The 25,423-nt window shown below is 43.4% G+C and overlaps 1 protein-coding gene across 2 annotated transcripts in view; it reads right to left on the bottom strand.

The window, feature by feature from the left end:
- LOC142585535 (uncharacterized) overlaps positions 1-24,643 on the bottom strand; it is a 32,082-nt gene extending 7,439 nt beyond the window's left edge. The window contains exon 1 of one of the 2 annotated variants that reach the window (XM_075696349.1): positions 24,383-24,643. In XM_075696349.1, the coding sequence (XP_075552464.1) occupies positions 24,383-24,422 (40 nt within the window). In that variant the 5' untranslated portion in view covers positions 24,423-24,643. Of the gene's footprint in view, positions 1-10,523; positions 10,809-24,382 lie in introns of those variants that run through there. The other variant, XM_075696350.1, reaches the window with a different exon arrangement.
- Between the last annotated feature and the right edge of the window lie 780 nt (positions 24,644-25,423).

The following is a 25,423-nucleotide window of genomic DNA, read 5'->3' as shown; positions in this document are numbered from 1 at the left end:
GTAGAGCTAGGATGATCGCGAATAACTCTGCTTGAAATATTGGCGTAAAGTCGGGTAGTCGAAGAGAGAAAGACCAATTTAATGATGTCGAAAAAATGTCCACTCCGGCCTTCTCTTCACTGACAGAAGCATCTGTGGCTATTAGTACAGTATTAGTATTAGTACATTTATTTGGAGTTTTTCAATATGGTCATCAAATAAACCGTTTAGGTATCGAATAGTTAGGAGCTTAGCGTTATTGGGAAATATATCGCCAAATTCAACACTTACTGTCGAAGTAGGTAAATATTGAAAAACCACATCACTGATTGATATTTTTAATGGCTCTAATAGCTTCTGCACAAAAACTGCCTGGGGACAATGCAGTCTGGACCATTGATTCTCAAAGAATGCAGTTGGTTCTTGAATAAAAATATAGTAGGAGCGTCTCTGGGGAGAAGCATAGATGTTTAGAAATGTTTGGACTGTCAGTATACGAAATCGAGTTTGAACAGAAGGCAGGTGAGTTTCATTATATGAAATATTATTGGCTGCAAATTTTGGAAGGCCGAGACACAGACGTAGCGATTCGCGTTCTAAAAGAACCCGAGGACATAATTTATACGTAGGACCTCCTGAAAATAACACACATCCAAACTCTAGAATGGGGCGGACATACATACAATAAATCATCAGCAAGGTCTCCCTGCGAATTCCAAAACGATTGCTGCAGACTTTTCGTAATAAACCAACAGCGCGTGCTCCTTTAGATGCGATGTATTCTATGTGTGTCTGCCAATTAAGCTTTTCGGTGTAAATCATTCCCAGATATATTAAAGAATGTACCTGCGAATTATCTCCTGGCCATATGACAGTGTTATGCGGATAGGAAAAGTTAAGGGAAATACAATGATCGCACTTTTGTTGACATTTAGCGACATTTGTATTCCTTTTAGCCAAATTTCAATCTGATTCAAATACGACTGCAAAGTTTTATATAGGCTATGTATATCATTCGACACCATGAGAAATGCGATATCATCAGCGTATACGTATACCTGTACGTCATGATGTGTCGCGATGTCATTTAGTAAAATGTTGAATAATACTGGGGAAAGTACTGCACCTTGAGGAACGCCCCTTGTCTGTAACTTTTAGAAGAAACACCGTTTTGATAGCATTAAAATGTTCGTCCGCTTAGAAAATTTTGGATCCATGCAATTATATACTGTGGAAGATTCACACTATTGAGTCTGTTGATCAAAGTACTGTGGTCGACACTGTCATACGCCTTCGCAGTGTCTAATGTCACTAGGGCCACGTACTGGTTGTTGCGGTGAGCGAGTTGAATTCTACTCTCCAGGTCAACATGAGCACACCAAATTGAGCAGCCGAGCCTGAATCCTATTTGAGAATCACTTAATATTTGCTTTTCGCCTATCCACCTATCGATGTGACCATACAGAACTCTCTCGATTAACTTTACAAGATTTGAGGTCAGAGAAATAGGTATAATGTTGTCTATTGTGTATCCATCGCCTGGCTGTTCGAGTAGTGGAATTATTTTGGCAACCTTCCACTCTGGATGAATCCATGCATTTTTAATCGAGTAATTTCTAAAATTAAGCAAATCCTGGGGAGACAATTCGAATAATAATTTTATCATTGCTGTAGTTATGCCATCAGGACCTGGGGCTGAAGCTGGCAGCATCTTTACCTCTCTCATTAATTCTTCTAATGTGACCGTTGTGTACTCATTAGCTGGTTCAGGTGCTGGTATATGATAGGAGCGAAGTGATGTGAATTGACGCTCTAAGCCTTTTGCAATATCCTCCAGAGTGACTGCACTAATTCAGTGGAAGTTAAGGTAACTGACTCTACATTTATTGGGGCTGAAACAATCTTTTTAGACTGAAGAAACCGAAATAGGGCTTCTTTATTACTAGACTGCGATAGGTAACTGTAATGTTTGGTGTTATAATTTTCTTTCGCTTTGTCAACTGTTTGCCTGAATGTAGCTGCAACAAACTTATAGGCATTCCGATAACGTGGACATTGATTATACAGTAACTTTCTCCAGGCTGCCTTTCTTTTTCTGTATTCGCATGCACAGTCCGGATTCCACCATGGTGAATAAGTACCACCTTTAGTTGACTGCATACTGAACTTGCACTTTTTATAACTGTCACTTAGCACCTGACACAAATTAACTGCCTTAACTTCATCATTTAGGCCAACCTGTTTTTCTAAAGCTGGTCGTAGTGAAACTTGAAATTTACTATAGTTAACATAGGTGCGGACATGCTTTTCATCCAAATTAATTGGGCGTGTTATTTCAAAAGTTATTGGAAGATGGTCGCTATTTGTGGCCGAGGTAATAGCAGACTAGGAGGAAATTACACAGCCCGAACTGGAAAAAGTTAGGTCTAACACCGAACGCGATTTGCCGGATACGTAAGTTGGGATTCTCGAATTTATACAATTAAGGTTATTTGACGAAACCCAGTCTAACGATCGTTTACCACAAGAGTCGGACCGATAACCCCATAATACGTGGTACTATAATAGTACGATAATACCAGCTATGATTATATACTTTCTGTATGCTGCAACCACGGCATCAAGAGAGCCTGTATTGCGGACTCCTGTAAGGAAATAAACATTGATTATCGAAAATGGGGCGCATCCAGGAAGCGCTACATCCAATGCTAGAATCTCACTTTCAGTGGAGAATGACTGGTGACTGATTTTAGCTCTATGACAAATTTTTCTTGAGATGAAAAATGCTTATCCCCCTCTACGAGAAGGACGATCTAGATGAAAACCGCGATAATTCTTTAAATGATAACTATTTTCTGTGGATAATCAAGTTTCTTGCAGAATAATCAAATCAGAAGAAAAATCTTCACAGAGATATAAGAGCTCAGCGGCTGCTGCAAAAAATGGAACGACAGTTCCACTGCAGCACTCTCAAGCTTCCTATGTTGACGATATTCCGGCAGTATTAACTGCCGTCTGTAGAATGTTATCCTTTAGAAAATCATCCTTTGATAAGCTCTTGTTTTCACTCTTTTTAGCTTTTAGTTTGTGGAGGGTAGTAGCTCTCGGGGAGCCTAGAGAAGCACGACGTTTACAAGTTCTAGCATCCAAATCCATGTTCTCTATGGTATCTGAACCAGATTCGTGACTGTGAAAGCCCTCATGGTCTACATGAGTTGCGGGAGCTTCGGAGGCATCAGTACTGCGAAGCGAGGCCTCTGCCGATACGTGTTTCTCTATGTTCTCATCAGAGACTGTGATTTCCGAAGCAACATTTGGACGCGCAGTAACACGCAAAAGTTGCGACAACTGAGAGGTGAGAACCTGTCCAACGGTCTCTGAAAGGTTCGTAAATAAACTGTCAAGGGTTTTTGCCATAGCTTTCTCTACGGCAGCAGCTACAACATCACCAAGAGATGCATCCATTGCTTTGGAGTGACGAGCAGCAGCTTCAGCATAGCCACATGATTTCTCTAATGAGAGTGCACTCGCTTCACGACGCGAACACAATTTCCGTTCTATAATTTGCAGAATTTCGAGCTCTTGGTCTCTCGCAGGGCATTGCGCACAGTCCGCAGGGTGGGAACCTTCACACGAACAGCATCGTTCGCTCTGAGAGGAACACGTTTTTCCATCGTGGCCTTTTCCGCAAATGCGGCACCGAAGCTCTGATCGACATCCCCTACTACTGTGGCCATATCGCCAACACTGAACGCATTGCACTGGGAGGAGAGAAACTGCTTCCACCCTGTATATTAATGGCCACGCCTTGAGCTCTGACGGCCTATTTGTGCCTGCAGAGGTGACAATAACCGACTCTGTGGGGGTTCTTTGATTCTCACAAACGCGTGAACATCGGTAGATGGAGACGGCACCTGCCGGGGAGAACATCTGCAGGACTTCGGAAGCACACAGACTCGCGTCGACTCCACGAACTAGCCCCTAGATGAGCAGGAATAAAAGGCCTCACCGGGTGATTCGTGAACATTTCGCACTTCAGAAGGTCGGAGACACAGGTCTGGTCAGGCGAACAGCGTAGAATGCCCCCTCTCCCAAATTGTCGGACATCGGTCATGCTTTGGAAATGCGGGGTTGCTTTCCGCAGCTCTTCTTGAATCACCTTGGGATTCTTCACGCGGATGAATCCCCCATTGGTCGGCACTACGGCCACTGGAACGCTGTGAATGCCACTGCTCAAGAAAGCCTCTATAGGCATGCCGTTGGTGGGAAGCGAAGCCGTCCAGAGCAAAGACGTCTGGCATGGAGAAGAAAGAAACATTAGGAACTCACAATAAGATTGACGACACAATAAGAGGAAAGTACAAAACAAAACTAAAGAAAATTAAACCGCCCGATACTTGATGAATTCCCCGCAGAGAACAGGACAGGGCCACCGCTCCAGAAACCACCATCTGGCTTTCTCTTCCGTGATGCTGTACTATGACTTCATTCTCTTTCTGGATCGCTTAATCCATGTGGTGTGAGCCATACGTGTCTTGTCTTGTCTTGTGTCCCAGAAAGTGGTGCGTACCCACTATGGGGGATTGGCCAAGAAGCAGGCGGTTTTCCGTAAGGTTAGAAGTATAGAGAAACTAGATTTGAATAGTGGAGCGTGGGACGATAGAACTGTAATTTAGACTTACAATGAAAATATTGTTAAGAATTTTGATAAAATAATCTAACGTAAGGAAATGAAATAATAGAAACTATTGATTATTGTAGAAAATCAGCAAGGTACTCTTTTTGTCTCTCTAATAAAATTGTAAACTGCAAGAAAAGCATCCCTGTGGCTGGTCCCCAGTGAAGTCGCCCCCAAACAAAGAATGCTTGGCGAGGTTAGCGATAGGCCAAGTTTGGTAAATGAGTATTCTAATAATTTTTCTTTGTCTCTGCCGCAAATCTTCCAATCTTGCTGGTGTGGCGAACAATTTCGATACCAGAAGAAAGAAGAATCCCTGAGGCATGGGATCTCACGCTTTCATGTCCTAAACCGAGCTACACTTCGAATGTTAAAAAAATGCTGAAGATTCTGAGCATGGAAATAATATTTTTTTCTTCAAGAAAATAGGAGGGAGATTGTTACTCTTGGTTATGCAGTTACCCCCGTTGGAAATCATTGGAATGTTATATGCAGGAGCGTAGTAAAGGCATTAGGCTTCCTTTTTTCCCAATGCAGCCTATTTATAGAACAAGAGGTAACTTAACTAGTACTGCTATAATTATCACATCGCCTAATTGTGGGGTCCCGAAACTGCACTGCGGTTTATGAGGGAAGCCGTAGTGGAGGAGTCCAGCATAACGTTTACAACCTAAGGTTCTATAATCTTGCAGCTAAAACCAAGTGCATGATCGTCTTTGAAAGGCGGCCTCACCTTACGGGAATCGAGCCCTCGACCTCGTGCTGGAGCAGTAGAACACCATAGCGACTACCACGGCGGGTACATTACTTCTGCACGGGAACCATTGCTAACAAAATGTCCAGAAGGCACTCTCATTTCAAGTTAAAAGGAAAGAGATAGTCTTCCTACTAACCGTAACCACTGGTGATGCGCGGTGGCTCATGCATGGTTCCGAAGCCTAAACACAGTTCGAATACACGTCTCGTGACCGATAGAAGCGATAACTATACAACAATTTAACAATGACGCGGACGGGGAACATCGTGGTGCGTCACGTTATGCAATCCGCAGCGCACCAGTGAGCGACGAAATTATTACATTGGGTGCATTACAAAAAAAAAAAAAAACTCATTATGCTCACGATCAGGAAAGCATGGGGAAGTGTGTATTTCTCTTCTTTCTTTTCTTTTCTGCGTTCGATTCCCAAGGCACGCGTCATTAGTAATTCGCTCTAAACGTAAGTACCGTGACTTCAGGAGACAGAAAGTAAACAAAAGCTTCTTATAGCACTAAAACATTCAGAACGCGTAATCCGGTCTTTAGTCGGTGAATGCACGTGATCTCAATTCCAACCAGTTCATTTCATGCCAACATATCGCCTTGCTGTTAGGGTGTATGACAGTATTGCTTGATTCATCCCGTGGAACGTGGAAGACAAAAGGTAAGTATTGACGACCGTCGGTTCTAGAACGGGTGCCAGGCACACGACGAATGAAGCAGGCTTAATTTAAATTTTTTTACGCTGCGCTTCTATCGGAAAATGGTAGCCGCAGCTGCGATTCGAGCACGTGACCTCGTGTTGGGCCATAAAATGCCGTGGGACATTTTGTCGTTCAGTAATAAAATGCGAAAGGTGTGGAGGGTAATTGGAAAGTAAATATCCACTTTGCTACCCTAAACTGGGGAATAGGTGAGGGGAGAGGGAAAGATAAAAATGGAAAGCACTTACAGAAAAAGATAGAGATTTCAAAAAAAAAAAAGAAAGGACACGTACTCGCATACACACATAAAAGAACATGGGAGTGTCCGACACGTTCATGCAGGGTGAGACGTTGTTTGGTCCAAGATACCGATGTCTTTATTTTGCCATATCTTTACTGCGAATGTGTGTAGCTTTAAAAGAGATACATGAGGCTTCTAACACACATATTTATTTCATTTTAATTATTGCGTTGCCTGGCAAATGGAAATGCCCCGTCGTGGGATCTCAATTTCCTACGAAGCTCGCATCACATGAAAACAACTTGCGTATGAGCAAAGTTCCGGTTTTTTTCTTTGGGACTTTCTTCTTCTATGTAATGCATTCTACAATCATTAGGGACGTCTCGGTATAGCTATCGTTCGCTCCTCTTTTATTTGCTTGTGGTGGAACGCGCTCTTCCGAGAGTACACCCATCCGCCAGAAACAAATTTTGTGCCTTTTTCGGTGTCAGTGATGGAGGGAACACAACTACCGATACAAAGAACCACGTGAGTTTTATGGCAAATGCTACAATTCAAGCGTGCCAAAGTACAGAGATCACTCCTGGACATTTGTATGCTTCCAGGTATGCGCTATCGCTGGCGGAAAAATAAAAGCAACTTCAAACTTAAAGCTGAAGCAATAAAGCAAATAAAGGACCGCATGTACAGAGAAAAAAGAAAGCTACGCTAATTTCTACAGCGAAACAGACTAACCCTGAGTTATTTTGCTATATCAAGCAGTTTTACACCACTTTATGTGCATCTTTCTCAGAGCGCTGAGTCTGTGTGATTTAAACTTTGTTGTTATTTGTGTTAGTGCCTCGTACAAATATGGAACTAGAGTTATTATCTGCACATGAAGCACATGAAGTCTTGTAAGCAAATAAGAAAGCACATCCTAGTGGCTGTCGCACAGCATAAAAGAAGGTTATCTGTCTTGCCTCAATTCATTTACATACCTACAAATAGATATACTTGCAATTCCAGTGGTATAGCATAGCATTTTCCTTCATCTTGCAAAATTTCGAAGCTCTGTGTCTAGTAGTCTTTGACAAGAAAGATAAATTTGGGAAAAATCGACATCTATACTAACAAAAATACGGAAACATGACTTACTAAAAATTTTGAGCTACGCACGCTCTCAGCGTCGTAGACTCCCGAGGCTCCGATTTAGCATCCGCAAACGCCAATGCATGTAACCCGGAAACGGTTGAAGAAGCGGCAATCGCTCTCGCTACCACCACATGCACAAACGCTGCGATTATATTCACCGACTCAGGCCGCCTGTAGAAACTTCTCGAGGGGCCGCATCTATGCCGATGCACTGAGGATGCTAAAAAGGCGGAAAACTCCGCTCCCGTACACCTGCGTAACGTGGGTACCCGGAAACGAGGGACTACAGGGGAACGAATCGGCCCACGCCGCTGCACGCGAGCACGTCAGCCGTGCTCCCCTCTCCCCACGCGCTCTCCGACCCGAAGCAGATGAGGCGGAGGCCGTACCCACCAACTATTCGGCCATATTACAACACTACAGGCTCGAGCGTCAGGTGTGCCCTCCACCGCACCTTAAACTCGGCAGAGATGAAAGCATGATCCTTTGACGCCTGCAAAGTAACACATATACTCATGGAACGACAATGCATCGCCTCTACCCGACGCTACACGGCTACCTCTGCCCACTCTGCAACGCACCCGACACTATGGCGCACTTGTTCCTGGAATGCCCGTGGCAGGAAGGCAGCGAAATGCAGCCAGAAACGCACGCAAAACGAGCAATAGAAGCAAACCGCCTATTCGAAACGTGGGAGGCCCAGCTCGCCCTCTGGGACCTGGAAGACCAACGACAACTCGTCGCCAGGGGCAAGAGGGCAGTGGAAGACAGAAGGTTGCTGGACTAAGAGGCCTTCCCACCTTAGGGTGATACCGGGCGCCTCACTCGGGTCACTGTTTCGAATAATAAACGTTTCTTTCTCTCTTTCTCTTTATAAACAGCCAAACTCTAACTAACACCATAGAAAAACATTTAAAGAAGCTAACCATATTATTGACACCACTGATTTCAATTCTTACATACCACTTTCCAAAATCTCACTACACCTTAATTTACAAGGAACGTTCCGAAAGTAAATTTCGGCATTTATTTTCGCATGGAAATTTAACTGTAAAAAAAAAAGATACACCATGACATCACAAACTATACACCTTGCACTATTTTTTCAACATATTCGCCACGGACATTCAGACATTCGTCGTAGCGTGCAATCCGTTTTAGGAAACCACTCTGGTAAAACTCGGTGTCCTGCGATGCAAGGAAAAGTCGCACAGCCTGCTCCACCTCGGCATTGTTTTGGAAGTGACGTCCCGAGAGCGCGGCTTTCAATGCAAGGGCACAGGTGCCCGTTCATGCCGGATCCCAGCACGCGCTTCTATTGGAGACCACGTTGTCTCAGCACGCGTCTGCCTACCACCGTGATTTGCACTCGAATACCCTCGGGCACGCCGGTCTGCTGCTACTCTCTCTTCTTCGGCGCTCTGCGTCATTGCTCCTACGCTGACGCTCCTTCCGTCGTTGAACGAGCAACGGTCGTTGATTCTTACGGCGATTGTACTATCTTTGCAAAAAAAGAAAAAAAAAGACGGAACTTATCTTCGGAATCAACGTGTCTCGTATAGCTAGGCCATTTCTTGTGTTGTTGGGTGCAGTTAAAGTTGGGATGAATGAAGAATCAGCTCGTGGGAGAGTGAAACACTTCTAATTCAAAGTTTCGTCATTTTGATTGCAATTAGGAACGCCAAGGGACGTGTGACAGTAATAAACGCACGTGATAGCTGCAAAAAGCGAATCCTGAGGCGTCGATAAACAAGCAAGACTGTTGTCATAATAGCAGCTTTACCTCTCTTTTGTTCACTGACATATTATTCATCGCATAATATGTTGGGGAAACACATACAACGCTCAAATTATGTCCCTACACAGAGTTCAGAAGCAAGCCATGAGCATTATTGCTCGCAGTCAACACTTTGCTAATGGAAAACTCCTGCTACACAGAACAACATCCTTGCCATTTCTGGACTCACCAAATACGACTTACGTTTTATTTTTTTTCGTTAGACTTGTGAATAATGACCTACCACCGATAACATGTAAACCATTTAACCTAATGATTTATAGCACTACCAGATTTGCGTCGAGTAACATTTTTCCTTTGCCGAGAGTCGAGACTAAATATGGTAAACACGCTGTAAAATTACCTTCAATATTAATATGAGACACACTGCCACTCATAATGTAACACGCAAGATCTATATTCAAATTTAAAAGAAAAGTAAAAATGCACTTAATATGGACAGAATAACGAGAAGGTTTATTGTATCCGTTTTTTTTTCAATCAGTTCACTTGTAACAATAAGAATAAACTCTCGTCTTCTTTCATATCCATACATTTCTTCTCTTACGCTGCAATTTTTCTTGCTACCATGAGATAAGCTAAACCTTCTTATTCTTTGCGTTATTTTGTTCCGGTAACGCTTTTCTTTTCTTCTTTCTGCAGCCCCTTATCGATCTGCTACTGCTGCTTTGAGTTGCTAACTGTCGTAGCTGTCTTTGTACAGGAGCTCCCTATAGAGTATTTAAGTATGGGGCCTCTTTGTGCATATTAAATACCCGTAATGTGACCAAATTTCCACAAATGAACTGTGATTCTACAATTTCCCGACAGTCCAAACAGCTTCGACGGGGCCATTGCGGACCTGTCACGAACGTATACCGCCATTTCTGTTTAAAGGACCTTTCATAGGCTTGTATAGAGCCTCCAAAAGGGGGGGGGGAGGTGCATCTCCATCTTGCGCGGGTGAATTTCTGCTGCAGCGGCAGAAACAAAAATGAGAAAGAAACGCGATTTCGTAACGCGTTGCGTAAATTGAAAGAGGTTGCGCGCCCACGTGCAGCTAAATGTACAAGTACACCACATTCACGAACGTGCGCCTTGCCTAAAACCCCGAACTTGCGGTGAAGATGTCGATTTCTCTTAACTCTCAGCACTCTGCACGCCCGCGCGCTCGAGACAAGTTTTGCCCGGGGGCGCTGTAGAACAACTAAACGAGAGCAAAAAAAAAAAAAACCGTTCATCTTCAAACTTACGTAATAAGCGCGGCGACGTGCTGCGCTCGGGGCGCTCCATGTTTGCGAGTGACGTCCTCCGACGACTCCTGGCGCAAAGTCAACCCCGTCAGGCTCCCCGCAGCCACGCGTGTTACTTAACACTTAGTATACGTGAGAAGTTTGCGAGTTGGAACTCAACTTCGACCCAAAGCGCAAATACAGCGCACTGCGCCCTGGCGTCGCCGCCGAGCGCAAGGAGACGGCGTTCGCGACGAGCTCGGAACGAGTACGGGCGAAAGGTTCGAGTGGTTCGTCGGCCTTGGCCCTGTCAGCCCTGCCTCGGCTGGAGGGAGGTGAAGCGGGGTGTAAGGAAGATGGAGGGGGAAGGGGCGCGGGGTAGGGGGAGGGCGGGAGGCGGTAGAGCGTACTCCGCTGGCTTTCAATGAGATACGCTTGTCGTCTGATAACTGCTGTCGAGCGGCGGCACAGCGTGTCTCCGCAGCAAGTGGCGGTTAAAAACCAGAGGCTGTAGTGGCGGTGTGCTTTCCGCGACACAAGTGGTGGGATAGTGCGTACGCTGCAGCTGTTGGTGGTGGGGAAGGTCGACAAAAGACACGTGGTGCTGCAGATTCTGTGGCGCAAGTTGGGTGCGCTTGTGGAACCATGCAGGCGCAGCTGCGACGACCTATGCCTGCTATGCCACTACGAAAGCGGTTTTTTCGCATGGACGACGCTTGCGAGCTGAGGAACGTGCTGATTTCAAGGTATACATGGAAGCTGGCAGCGAGGGTTCCACAGAAGCCCACATGTCTTAGAAAGTGGTGGCGTGTCGCAACCGCCGCGATTGGTGTGTCGTGGAAAGAACTTCTGCTAAGAAAAAAATAATAAAGAAGAAAGCATGACATCATAACCGGAGGCGGAAGGGGCATCGAGATCTTATGGTACTTGGCGCGAATGTTTGAAATTACTTAGGGTCCGGCATTTCGCACGTTGTACGCGAGCTGTTACTTTTCTTCTCTGAGAGTCAGCGTGTCGTTAATCTATATAGAGGAGTGGCCTGCGTTTTAAAGTGAACCTAATTAGGATGTCAATAACGGCGGTTGCTACTGCACACTCCTCAAGAACTTGAGAGAATAAGATGTAAATAAGTGAGATTCTGAGAGCAGTTTCAAAAGCCACTTCAATTTTATTTTCCTAGAACTGTGCATTTGGTAAAGATGATCAAAAAAAATTTTTTTTGAGGGACGGAAGGTACTATGGCCATAATATATAGTTATCCATATAGCGGTTCATGCAAAACCTTTTCACAGAGTCCTTGAAGCACTCACAATTCTGTGCGACACCATGGGTTCATACTCATCATTTACCGGACAAGACAGCATTGAACCCATATAATCATTTATAAAACATTTCAACCTACAAATTTTTCCTCGTGCAGTGCTCTTGGAGCCTGTGTGACGGGGAGTGAACAACATAGCCCGACATTTCTTCGTGTAGCGCTCCGCATTCATTGTGATGGTAGAACACACTTCGGATGCAGCAGCGTCAATATTGGCAATATCAAACAGTCAACACTCATACATTTTACCGATAAATGTGCGCTAGCTCAGGCTAAATCTGTAGTTCAGCGCACGCCGCGCCTTGGCAACGCATATATAAAAAAAAAATGACCACCCCATCCCTTACCGGAAAATGGGGGTAAGCAAAGCTTGACCGGCGTGCACCTGACCTTCGACGCGGTTAAGTAACCTACAGGAAACGGTATCACATTGCTTCGGCTTCCCGCTACCTCAGCTAGGGATCTTCTTTTCGTTTCTGTCAGATTGCCTGGGCTCGGGCGGCTTTAACGGCTGGATCGACGCGCCGACAGCGAGCCCTTTCACGGGCCAGTTCTCGCCGCTGCTCGTCGACGGCGGCCTGTTCCTCAGGCGAACGCACAACGAGTGGCCGTCCCATCCGTTTGCTGTGAGTGAACTGAACGGAAACGAACTCTGTGGTAGCGCGCGCGAAACGGCTCTAACGGCTGGATCGGGGCGTCGACGACGAGCACGGGCGCCTGTGCAGCTGGAATCCTTGAAAATGACTGCCGCTCCGGTGCCGGTGCAGCTGTCAACTCATCAAACCACCCTTTCCCACAGCTGCACTGCTCGGTGAGCAACTGTTTTTTTTTTTCGTGACCACCACAACGCCACCGAAACTTGTGAGCCAATACAAGCTTCGCTTCAATATATGCTTCAAAAAGCACAGATTGCTTTGAAATTTAGGACAATAAAGACAGATAAAGCACAATAAACACAGCCGCAAGAACGTCTGAATCCACAAGTACAAAGATCAGACAAATTCATGTACTTCCCATCATTACCATGGTGGCTGAACTATTGCGGTGCCAGAGGTCCCTCTAGTAATTATTGCAAGAAACTCTGTTAGCAGGTATCCCTTTTGAAACGGTGCGGTGGCAAATAGATCGCCCAGCCTGCTTCATCTAATCAGGGTTTACTGCGGCCATCCCGTTCCAGCATTTTGCCTATCTCTTATTTGTGTTTTCTTTCGAGAGCGTCGCACCGCCCTCTAACCGGTGAAGTTTGCTCGTACACATGTACAGGCTTCCATTTCATGTATACATAGGCGATCCAAAATAAAGTAGCAATTTTTAGGTGCGAAAAGCCATTACTATAGTTGCCATGGGCATTTTACTCACTCAACGTCGCTAGATCATCGCACTGATGTTGCGCTGTTCATTTCTGAGATGTGTGGCCAGAATAGAATAACGAAACGTCATTTTGCGCATTCAAGCTCAGAAGTAACTAGAACGCGAATGCATTTCTCCGCAAAGTTTGGGAATTAATATCTCGAAACTGGTGTCACCCTGGTAATTCGTTGCAAGTGGATCCGCCCTGCGAACTCCGCTGCTAGAATTTGTAAATTGAAATATGGGCCATAAGTTAATTAGTTAAAAAATAATTAGAGAATTCTCGTTAATTAGTCGTTTATGCATTTCAATTTTTTTTATTGCAAGTAGCGTCCGCCGCTTCGAGTAGACCACCTCACGAACAAGAATCGTGCTATTGCCACCGGCAACGTGTAAGAATTTTTGAAAGTATTCGCTGAAACACCCTCTCTCTCTCTCTCTCTCTCTCTCTATATATATATATATATATATATATATATATATATATATATATATAGGGATAGCAGTCACAATAATGTGATTCCACGTAGCGAGCACCGGACACCGGCCGGCACATTGCATCTTCCCACGGCTTTAAAGTACAACCGGCTTTAAACACCACGGCTTTAAAGTACAACCGAAGATCGCTCGTAGCAGGCTTATGCGTCGTTCGCCATTGTTTCTTGCTACTTACAATTGTAATAAGCTGCCTGCGGAATTCGTTTCTGTCAATAACCACGACGCTTTTGTTAGCAAATTGATGTGCTTATTGCGCGCCGACTGTTAGAATTGTATTGTGCTGACTGCTTGGAATTGTATTATTCTCTATTGTTTCCACTACCATTTCAGTTCTACTTTTTCTAGTATGTTCTTAGTGTTTGCAGTGTATCTTTCAGTAGGTTTTATCAAGTTCTGTTCTCAGTAAATGGCGCTCGTTTTCATTATTTATTCACCGTAACGTGTAATGTTATGTAAACCCCTATGTAATGCCTGTGAAACGGCCTTTAGGGTACAAGAATAAAAAAAGAAGTATCAAACTGTGAACTTTCTGCTAATACTTTTTCACATGGCGTCTATTATGTCTACTTCTACACAGCTTCATGTTCTTCCAAATGTTACATACAGGAATGTGATCATTCCTGTATGTAATATTCATGTTGTTCGTACGTGTACTTTTATTTCACCTACATATAGTTTAACAACTACTGCTGCAATTGATGTTTTTCAAGGTTTGTGTTGTGAAACTAGTACTCGAATGTGTGATTAGTGTTTTTCGAAGATTGTATTTTAAAGCTCGTGCTGCTCTTTCTCGTATTTCACATGTACATTCTTCACAGTGCACGTGACAGCAAATTCTTGTATTCTCGTACTCGCACTGCATTTTCACGCATGTTCTGTTACGCAGTTCTGCGCATGTAGAGAATGTTCTGATACACAACTGCGAGTCTACTTCTGCGTAAGGCCTCAACTACAGTCCGGCAGTATTTAACTAACTAACTAACTAACTAACTAACTAACTAACTAACTAACTAACTAACTAACTAACTAACTAACTAACTAACTAACTAACTAACTAACTAACTGACTAACTAACTAACTAACTAACTAACTAACTAACTAACTAACTAACTAAATAAATAAATAAATAAATAAATAAATAAATAAATAAAATAAGTGAATGGCGAAAGTGCGAGAGCCCGCTTGTGAGATCACCGAGATTGGTTGACCATTGCACGTGAACGGCGAACGGCTCCGTATCTGAAAGTGACGGCATCCCGTTAGGCCATCGTACCCGGGAATCGTTGCGTTGTCCGCAAGAGCTGCCGTCTGTTTTCCCTATCAGCGCCATGAAAAAGTGCGCCCGCACAGTCAACCGGCCACGCAAGCAGTCGATATAGACAGCCGTCCTTGCATAGAAGAGAATCCCCACGATGCCTACGGTGATGCCTACGGAGCAAGAGTGAATCGCGTTGCTATAGCGGAACCGCTCCCGATGCGGAGTATGGCTTAGCCTTCGGGACTGGGGAATTGTCCCGGGAGTACCGGCTGTCTCTTTTCGGTGCAAGGGCGCACTATATTGGGGACGGAAGACAACCGATCAGGCCTCGAAGCGTTTCTCGGTTTTCGTCTGCTTTTTCGCTGCTGTCTTACATAGGAGGTTACATAAAAAGAACATACCCTGTGAGAGCTTTTGTTGCCACTTTTCTTCCGCTGTTCCTTTTGTCCTTTTTTCGTGATTTTCTTTATGCCACATCAAGTGGTTCGCGCTTGCAACTTCTTATTACGTCGAATTAGCCATTGCGTATATTGCTGTCACCGAGACTAGCTGCCCTAAGCCCCCAATATTACACTGCGGACAGAACTTTTTCACATATTCCCGAGCAGAGCACTTTTTGAATTTTGGTTTATGCAGCCAGTGTACTTTAGAGGCATATGTCATGAAAGTAAAACGATGACTCCGGACTTGAGAGGAAGCTTTTCCTCGGCCTCAACTCCAACGCGGCCTATTCAAATACATGTAAAACGCAAAAACGTTTTTCTGAGATAACGCCGGGGCCGATATTAATGATATTTGTTGCATTTGAGAGAGACAGGTTAAATTATAGTGACTGTTGGAAGCGGAATTTTGATTTAGAGCCTGAATTTTCATAAAAAGATTTGCAAAAATTCAGCGGCTTGAAAAACAATAGAAGCACGAAGCTTACGAATTAATAGCTCTGCATCAATAACAGATATCGCAGTTCTGTAAACAGCGTCCGTTAGATCGTTGAAAGCGGACAAATTGAATATGTCAGTATGTATCTCACGGGAATTTGCGTTGTTAAAAAAGGTTCTGCAAAAGCTTTATTTCTATATTAAAAGGTTATTTAATACTCTTCTGTAACATATCAATTTTGTCCGCTTTAGATGTAGTATTAGATGCAATTCACAGAAATGTGGTATCATTTTTCGTTGCTGATTTAGAGAGTTGTAAACTTGATAGTTTCGTTTTCTGAAAATTGTCGATTTTGGCCAACCTTTAATAAAGAATTTGACGACTTACATAAAAGAATCGAAACAAACAGTCACCAGATTTTACGCGTTTCTTTTAAATGCAACAAACCTCGTCAAATTTGGTGCAGTGGTTGCCGAGAAAAACGAACACTCCTTTTACATGTATTTCGATAGGATCACCCGAGCTAAAGCTTCCTCTTAATGGTATACGTTAAGCTAAGCTAGTTTGTAATAATTCATCTCCACTCAGGTCTTCCGAGGATTACACGGGAATAGACATATTGCGAAAACATCTTGAGGCTTTATCATGAAAGGGCTTTGTTATTTCGATTTGATAGAATTCTTATCCGTCGCTGCGAGTGGCTGATCCATGTGACGGCGGAGATGGGGCTCCGTGAAATGCGATGATAGAGGGAAAAAGCAATAAAAAAAGAAAAAGAATAATTGTTACAAATTACGCACGAAATATTACTATGGCGTTTCAGATCTATCACACATCACTACGGCTATTTTTGTGAACGCTATAATTACTCACAGATATTATTCGTCATATTTTAGCTTTCTAAATAGTCCTTCCGCATCACGCTGTTCTTCATGTTCTCTTGCACGCAAGAATAGCTCAGCGTCAATAGTTATTACGCGGACGTATCGTCACTAGTTGGGCGTATTCCCTCCATTTAATGACTGCATGTAGTGCTGCATGAATGCAGCGCTTTACGGAGTGGTTCTTTTTAACATTTATGAAATTTTTAAAGATAGCCTGTGGCAGATAGCATAATTCTTGGCATTGAGCTGGATTAGTCGAAGAGGCCGAGATTACTAGCACGAGAAATCAACACACTTGTTCACCTGATCACCAAAAATTCACTAATTAAATTAATTTCTTCACAGCACATATTGCAATTTACGAATTGTAGCCGGAGTGCTTGCATGAGGTATCCACTCAAAATGAATTTCTAGGATGACAGCAGTCTTGAGATAATATTTCCCACAGTTTAGGATGAAATACATGGCCGTTCCAATTACTTTTGCGGTTTAATGCGTAAAAAAGCGTTTTGTTAAAGAAAGAAAGTAGAACAACAGTTCATTTTTACAGCGACTATAATGGGGCGGATCTCCAAATTGGCGTCATTCTGGAAATTGATTCCAAGTTGATAGGCCTTGCCACCTCACCGGCTACAATTGCAAATTACAACTTGTGCCATAACATATTTAATAAAGAAGTTAATTTGTGATTTTTGATAATTAGTCGAATATGTGTTTCGATTTATCGTCCTAGTAATGTTCACCTCAACGAATAATCCAGCTCAAGGACAAAAATTATAAGAATTAGAAAGACAAGACAGGTGATTTTTCAAAATTCCATAAAACTTAAAAATTATCACCCGGTACACTGCGACGCTCTTAGCCCTTATGACGTGCACGATGCTTCAGTTAATGGGTGACGCATTTGAATGATTGCACTCCATTCACTCTCTTGTTTCGTTCTTCATATCACTTAGCCCCGCATATTTTGGCTTCATATTTCTGGCAGCAAAAGATAATGCCGATAATTCACCAGGCGGAGCCTTTTTACAGCGTGCGCAAAATCTTTTCCAGTAAGGACAATATACTGTTGCCCGTTCAACAAAAGTGTATATATACAAAAGTATCACCCACCTACGGACATTTATTATTGTAAGAATTGCTTGCTATCCTTATTTCTACTAAAGCCAGAACAGCCATAAGCGAGCCCCGGCCGAAGCATAGTACGAAAGCTTCATACGTGCTATTATCCTTTATTGTGCCATATTTTTATGGGATCTTAAAAGCTTGCCCTTCGCTGATCTATCCATCCATCCATCCATCCATCCATCCATCCATCCATCCATCCATCCATCCATCCATCCATCCATCCATCCATCCATCCATCCATCCATCCATATATATCTGTCTGTCTGTCTGTTAATCAAATCCATCTATATGTTAATCCGTCTGCCTGTATGTCTGTTAAGCAAATGTATGTATATATTAATCTGCCTGTCTATTTGGTAATCTAATGTATCTATATATTAATCTATCTATCTATCTGTTAAACAAACCTATCTAATAATCTAATCTATTCGTGTTGCTTGCTATCGTCATCAATCACCAGTCAGAATGAGACTTCATTGTGTGTGTGTGTGTTGGAGGGGACAGAGAGAAAGATTTCTACATTTATAGCTGCATAAGATAAAAACTTACAAAACAAAAGAGTGGCGTTCAGAGCGTATGGATCCGAATACCCAACCGCGTTCACACTAAGTTGTTCGAGCGGCAGCAAACAAGGTGATGATTACAATGATCCTAATCTATGGCGTGTACCCACTAAGAGAGATAGGCTAGGAATCGGTCGGTAGGAAGCAGGGTAAAAGAAATAATTATTCTAAATAGGCGCACGTAAAAAAAACCCAGTATTTCCCACGCCCTGTGAGAATCGATGTTATGCGAAGCAATGTGCGGAGAGTCTACCAATTAACGAAATTACCATGAGAGCACCAAGACATAAGAGGCTGTTTCATGACCTACATGAGATGCATGTCGCGATATTCATGTCATGACCTATCATTTATGTTTGCATGCATTCTTGCCCTACTATGCCAATTTTGGTACGTACCAAGACGTAGGCGGCTGTTTCATGACTTACACGACACGCATATCATGACATTCATGTCATTACCTATAATATATGTACGTCATACGCTCTTGGCATAATATACCAACTTTGGCACTTACCAAGTTAACGAAACGACAATGAAGGCACCACGACGTAGGCGCCTGTTTCACGACTTACATGACACGCATGTAGTGCCATTCATGTCATGACCAATCATTTATGTACGACATACACTTTCTGTCAGACTATGCCAATTTTGGTACGTAACAAGACGTAGGCGGATGTTTCATGACTTACATGACAGGCATATCTTGATATTCATGTCACGACCGATCATTTACGTTCTATTTGTGTTCATCATACAATCTTGTCATAGTATGCCAATTTTGGTACATACCAAGTTACCGACACGACCATGAGAGCACCAAGACGTAGGCGGTTAGATAGATACTGTCAAAGTGGCAAATATTCACCAATAAATGCTTCTCATTTAATTGTCAAGGAAACAGTGCCGAGAGAAGAAAAGTAAGCCAGCATGATTTCAGATGATGCTTGACAAGCACAGGTATAGGGCGTTAGCGTTTCGTCATGCCTAACCTATACCGTAACGACACTTAGCCGAAGCAGCCCAAGCGTAGGCGACACTTATTGCTGTAAAAGCCCGGAAAATGATACGTAAAACATACAACAATTTGACATTCGGATTACAAGCATGTTTTGCGACGAGAGGTATGGGAGCTAAAAGAGGTGCTGCAGCGGTATTTCGCATTGATGCGTAGAAAAGCTCTAACGAGGAAGAACATCACAGTGCGTATATTTAAGCTATCTCTTCGAAGAACACCCATTGTGATAATCCTGCGTCAGAGATATATAAGGGACGCAGCCAACTGTCGGTATTCGCCTTTAGCACCGCTTGCCATTCTACTATACTCTGACTACTACAGTGTGCGCTTTTGCCCGTTCCGCACTCGTGTTAGAAAGTGCTCTACGATGTCTCGTAAAGATGCAGCATAGCATGGCTTGCGATTCCTTTATCCGGATTTCGGACTGCGCGTCGTCCCGATATCCGTAAACGTAAACGTAACTGTCTAGTGGATACCTTCGTTATTTCGATGCAAGGCAGGTCAGCGCTTAAACCGAACGCCTAACCTGCAGTCGTTATCTGCCTTCCGGGTGAAACGGTATGGCTTTAAACTGTTTTTCGACTGGCTCTGAAGGAAGGTACAATGAAAAGCCGTGGACATTGGTTCGGAATGCTTTGCCTGCGAGGAGACTGCCTCCAGTTTTGTTCAAACTGAGCTCACGTTGCCATTGCTTTCCAAATTTCTACAGTTTCAGTATTTTCGACCAGAGCTTTCGGTATGCAGCATGGCAACAGACTTTGTACATGCTTAAAATTATTGTTTAGTCTACAGTTTCCCCAAACTAAATTGTTTACAAGGATAGGGCTTTTGTTAGAGCTAAACGGGATAACGTCGTTTGAAGTGCTTTGTCCCCTTTCTTTCAAAGCAGTGTTTCTCGCTTGTATAGAAAAATTCGAAAATAAATATACGCGATTGCGCTGAAGGCCCAGTTATAGGCGCAAACGCAGCGCAAAATTCTCCAGTTCCATGGACGTCCTTGATTTTACGGCATGTTTGAGCCGGCTGAATCGTTCGGCGCCACAGCTGACTAAGTAGATAAAAGGAAAAAAAAACGCCATCGTTTTTCGTTCGCCGTTTCCATTTCGTCCCGATTTGTGCGCCTTCCAAGTGCACGTAAGCTTAGAAAAACGAAAACCGAGATGCATGGAGCACCCTAATCTATTCCCTGTTTAACCAATGTTGTTGAAAACTTTCTCGAACGAAGCAAACCGCAGGCAGCCATTTAGTTAACGCAAGCAGCCGAACTTTTTCTTTATTACTTTTTCTCTCTTCTCCCGTCGTTCATCATTGTCGCTGTTTTTTCGCACTAAGATACAAAAAGACACGTGCTTAGCCACAAAAACTGATTCTTCACATTTTATTCAACGCAGCTTCTGTACTTGCGCGCCAAGCCAAGCCCCAACTTTATGCAACATCATCGCTACAGCATTTAATATTATCTGATATTCGTAATCTGTTCTGCGAATATCGTGTTTATTCTCGTAAATAAGTTCTAAGCATTTACGGAACCGTTGTCCATTCACTGAAATTCAACTACCTGAATTCTAACATATGGCGCAGAAAAATAATTTAGGTTGCCAAGGGCAGTTCTCCATTCTCATTCCACACGTCTTATAAGGCCAGCCCTTTCAATTGGCCATATTCTATACATGGTGATGATTTCTACGTTTTACGGAAATTTGGAAAAAATCGCGTGTGACAGCTAGCATAATTCTTCTCATTGATTTGGAATATTCGAAGAGGCGGACATTTGACTAATTGACATATTGACTTTTTAATTAACTTCTTTTACGGCACATACTCTAATTTAAGAATTGTAGCCGGTGAGTTGGAAAAACGAAATGACTTGAAATTAATATCCGGGATGACACCGATTTCGGGATAGTATTTCGCAAAGGGTCGGACGGAATACAAGGGCGTTCCAGTTAATTTTGTGATTCAATGCATACAAGAACGTTTTGTTAAAAAAAAAGAAAAACGTGAGCCAGTACACTCTGTGGAGCTGCGTGACCAGTGAAGCTGTTGAAAACGACCACGACAACTGCTGAGGGTGGTATGCAATGCTTTATGGCTTTAGAGTATATAGTGTTGATAGTGCAGTGTTATAGCAATGGTAGGAATGGGAGTAGTCGTAATTTTGACAGCACACCACGGCTCAAAGCGTTGCTGCAACGACACTGAAATCAGTTCCTAGGCGGGTTATTTCATATACGACAGGCTGGGACGTTGCACTCCATGTCTATAGCTTACGTCACCGTGGCAGCTTGCGAAACAGTAATCTTTAACGCTAAACGAATGCAGGGAGCACTACGTGCTTCGCATCGCTATCACGAGCGCCTTACATAATCAACTATGCGGTACTGATGCTTCTTTTTTAGCTTATTCTTTATTGAAACGTATGCTGTTCTGCATGTTGTATGCGTGATTTCCTACGTTTCTGGATTGACAACGCCCCGTGGGTTAATCCGCCGATACCTTCTAAAGCAGCAAACAGACCAGCGTGTAGTACACGGATCGTTCCCTCTCCGTATACGTGGTCGTGGCTTGCCTCGTAGTGCCAGAGCACTGTTAGTGAAATTAGGAGTTGGCTCTGTGTCGGCGCGCGAACGTTTGTATCGTCAAGGACGTGTGGACAGGCCGTCGCGTACGTCCTGTGGCTTCTGTTAGACATTTGAACATCTTATATTGTGGTGTCCCGCATTCGTCACACAACGTGCACTGTTAATTAAGGAATATGGACGGATTGGTCTCAAGTGTATGACCCTTGACGATTTTCTGTTTCTCAGAGGGAGCGTTGCTAAACGCGACCAGGCTCATAGAGCCTTGCTAAGTTTCATGCAAAAAGCTGGTGTAGGCCTCCTGTTTATAGACATTTTTTCCATGTTCCTAGTTTCTTTCGCCCGTGGCTCTGTCGATTGTTTATTTCATATTTTCTATCCTATTTCTTTGTTTCCTATCTTGTTCTCTTCTCCTCTTTTCATTCCCTCCTCCCGACAGAGTTGGCAGGCAGGCGTTGTGTCCCTCGTGGTAGCATTTGTCAGCTTGCTCCCTCCCGGTTTCCTTTGTGTTTTGTATGTTTCTATACTTAATAATAATAATAATAATAATAATAATAATAATGATAATAATAATAATAATAATAATAATAATAATAATAATAATAATAATAATAATAATAATAATAATAATAATAATAATAATAATGTCGTTTCCTTTCTATAGAGAAGGTAGGCGTTGTGCCCCTTTCGGTGGCAGCTGCTCCTCACTTCTCCTTTCCTTTCAAGTGTATATGTATGTTTTCAAAACAAAACAAAGAATATATGCGCTGTTTGCTGCACTTTCCGTAGTGCTTGTAGCCTCTGCCTTATGTGGGTATGAGCCATTGATGATGATACTGTTTGTTCACGGAGAACAAAAATACGCGGAACCCTAACCATATACAGCTTCGCTGTAAAAGCAAGCGGACCAGGAGCGCATTTTTACGGCGAGCTTAATGGCGCATATCTCCAAATTTGTGTCGTTCTGTGAATTCATTTCAGGTGGTTACGCCTGAAAAACTCACCGGCTGCTATTCTTAAATCACAGTGTGTGCCGTACAGTGATTATTTAAGAAGTGAATTTGTGTATTTTTTGTTTATTAGTTAAATATGCGTTTCGATTTTTCATGCAAGTAATGTCCGCCCCTCTGATCAGTACAGCTATAGAACAAGAGATATGATATTCGCTACAGTTCATTTTTCAAAATTTGATAAACCTGAAAAATGATTACCCCCGCATACAGATTCGGCTCGTTCATGTTGGATTATTTTGAAGACACGGTCTTCTTCGGCTCTTTCCCACGGGTGTTGGTGTACGTAGCATTTGGGTGTCTATCTGGCCTTTTGGTTTAGGACGGCCCCTTTGCGCTTCCAGGGCGTCGTATGTCTCAACGAAACAAGAAGGAATAATTAAGGCAGAGGAGGTAAAATTAACAGTATAATAGCGCAATTAGCGCCAATATAGTAAAAAAACTAACCACGTGGCACTGTTGTCGGCACAATCTTCAGAATCGACCCTACTGTCCTCTTGATTAAACATAAAGGGGGAGGGGGGAAGGCGTGTTCATCAAGATCGACGCGAAGGAAAACAACGCCAACTAGGGCGCGAAAGATATATGAGAAAATAGAAAGAAGAATGAAGGAAAAGCCATGAATAAAAGAGAGTCCGGAAAAAAATCTAGGCTCTCACAATGTAACTAAAAAAATGCAAATAATACAGAAAAAATGTCATTCCCTTATGCAACATGGCATAAGGGAATCTTTAATGCTCCAATTTCAGCACATATATTGCATCTACAATGCATGCCCGTCGACTTCGTCTTCTTTCGCGTCGCCTTTTGTTGACCCGCCTTTCCTTTTGAGTGGAGTGCCGTAGCAGACACAGGATTAACTGTGGCAATCGGGTTCTATAACGCGCTCCCAGTGACATATTTTTACCCACTGCAGCGTTTCTACATCAAGCCCCTATCTCAATGCGGCGCCTCCGCGGCCTGGCATAAACCAACGAGCTCGTGCTCAGGAGCGCAACTCCATAGCCACTGAGGAATCGCAGTGGCTACAATCATCATCATCATCATCATCATGGGCCTATGTTTATGTCCACTGCAGGACGAAGGCGATTTACAATCACCCCTGTCTTGCGCAAACTGATTTCAAGTTACGCTCCTATAAATTTCCTGATTTCATCACCTCACCGAATTTTCTGCCGTCCTCGGCTGCACTTCCCTTCCCTTGACACCCCTTCTGTAATTGTGATGGCCCAGCTGGCTATGTGCCCTATAGCTTATTATTATATCATCATCTTGTCGCAAATACTTGTCGGTCAGTACAATTTCGCTCCTCGAAAACAAATATCCTGCTCGCCTATATCACGCGCCCGACAGAACGGGCAGCAAGAAGTGGAAAGGCTGGCCACTCACCGTTCACGGGCGAGAATACACGACTTTCCCAACGTTTCATTTCTTATTCTCGGCTGAATTTGCTTTCGCTCTTCACACCAGTGCAAAAAATATACTACGTCACAATCCGAAGCGAGGTTACCGCAGCCTACGCAGCACTTTTGTGTTGCGGCGTGCTGCAACCAAGTTTGGATACACCGACGGGTGCCTGGGGGCCGGTTTAATAGAAACTGCTCAAAGCGTTCCCTCGTCGACAGCGCCTATGGCTATGCGAAACTGAATAACAGCGTTCTCGTCTTCGGAGAGGAAAACCGGTTTCACGGCCAACTGAAGGAAGCCGTTGGACTTGGCCCTCTTAATCGAGCGTGCGCTTCTTGCAAGTGTCTCTTCCCTCGCTTTTTGCGTGCCCCGCTGACTCTCGCTATGGTTTTGTGACGTTTCTACTTTGGCGTCAGCCTAAAGTATGACACAGACAGGCGTGCCATTTTCCACAGTCCTGCCACGCGTCTGTCTCCACTGCGCCTACGCATTCTTGTAACATTAATGGAGATAATAATATTAATATTATACGAAGAAAAAATTACTCGAACTTGATTATTTATCTGCTCATAATAATTACCATGCTTTTCAGGTTATGCTGAATAATGTGTTCACGTGCAACTTCATTCCCTTCAATTCATTGACGCATGTTAACCCTGCTCACTTTGCTCGATCAATAGAGAAAAAAAATTCCTAAATCATCTTTCAATGAGTTTTCATTTCTCTTCTTGTTTGTAACTTGCTTCCCGCTACTGCCACCTGAACTTAGCGCCCTCTGCTGTCTATTGTGTTCCTGTAATCATGTTTTGATAAACTCTTATAAACTGCATACTTCAAACTTACGACAACAAAGTTGGCACATACTTTTTCACAAAAATAAATGAGATTGTGGGGCTTAATACTCCGAGAGAGAGAGAGAGAGAGAGAGAGAGAGAGAGAGAGAGAGAGAGAGAGAGGGTGGTCATAAGGAAATGGTGGGGAGACTCACCATGCTCCGCCCGACTGGCTAAGCTGCACAGGGTC

This window comes from Dermacentor variabilis, chromosome 6 (assembly GCF_050947875.1).
Source record: "Dermacentor variabilis isolate Ectoservices chromosome 6, ASM5094787v1, whole genome shotgun sequence".
Lineage (NCBI taxonomy): Eukaryota > Metazoa > Arthropoda > Arachnida > Ixodida > Ixodidae > Dermacentor > Dermacentor variabilis.
Note: the sequence above shows the minus strand (reverse complement) of the source record. Positions and strands in the feature narration are given on the sequence as shown.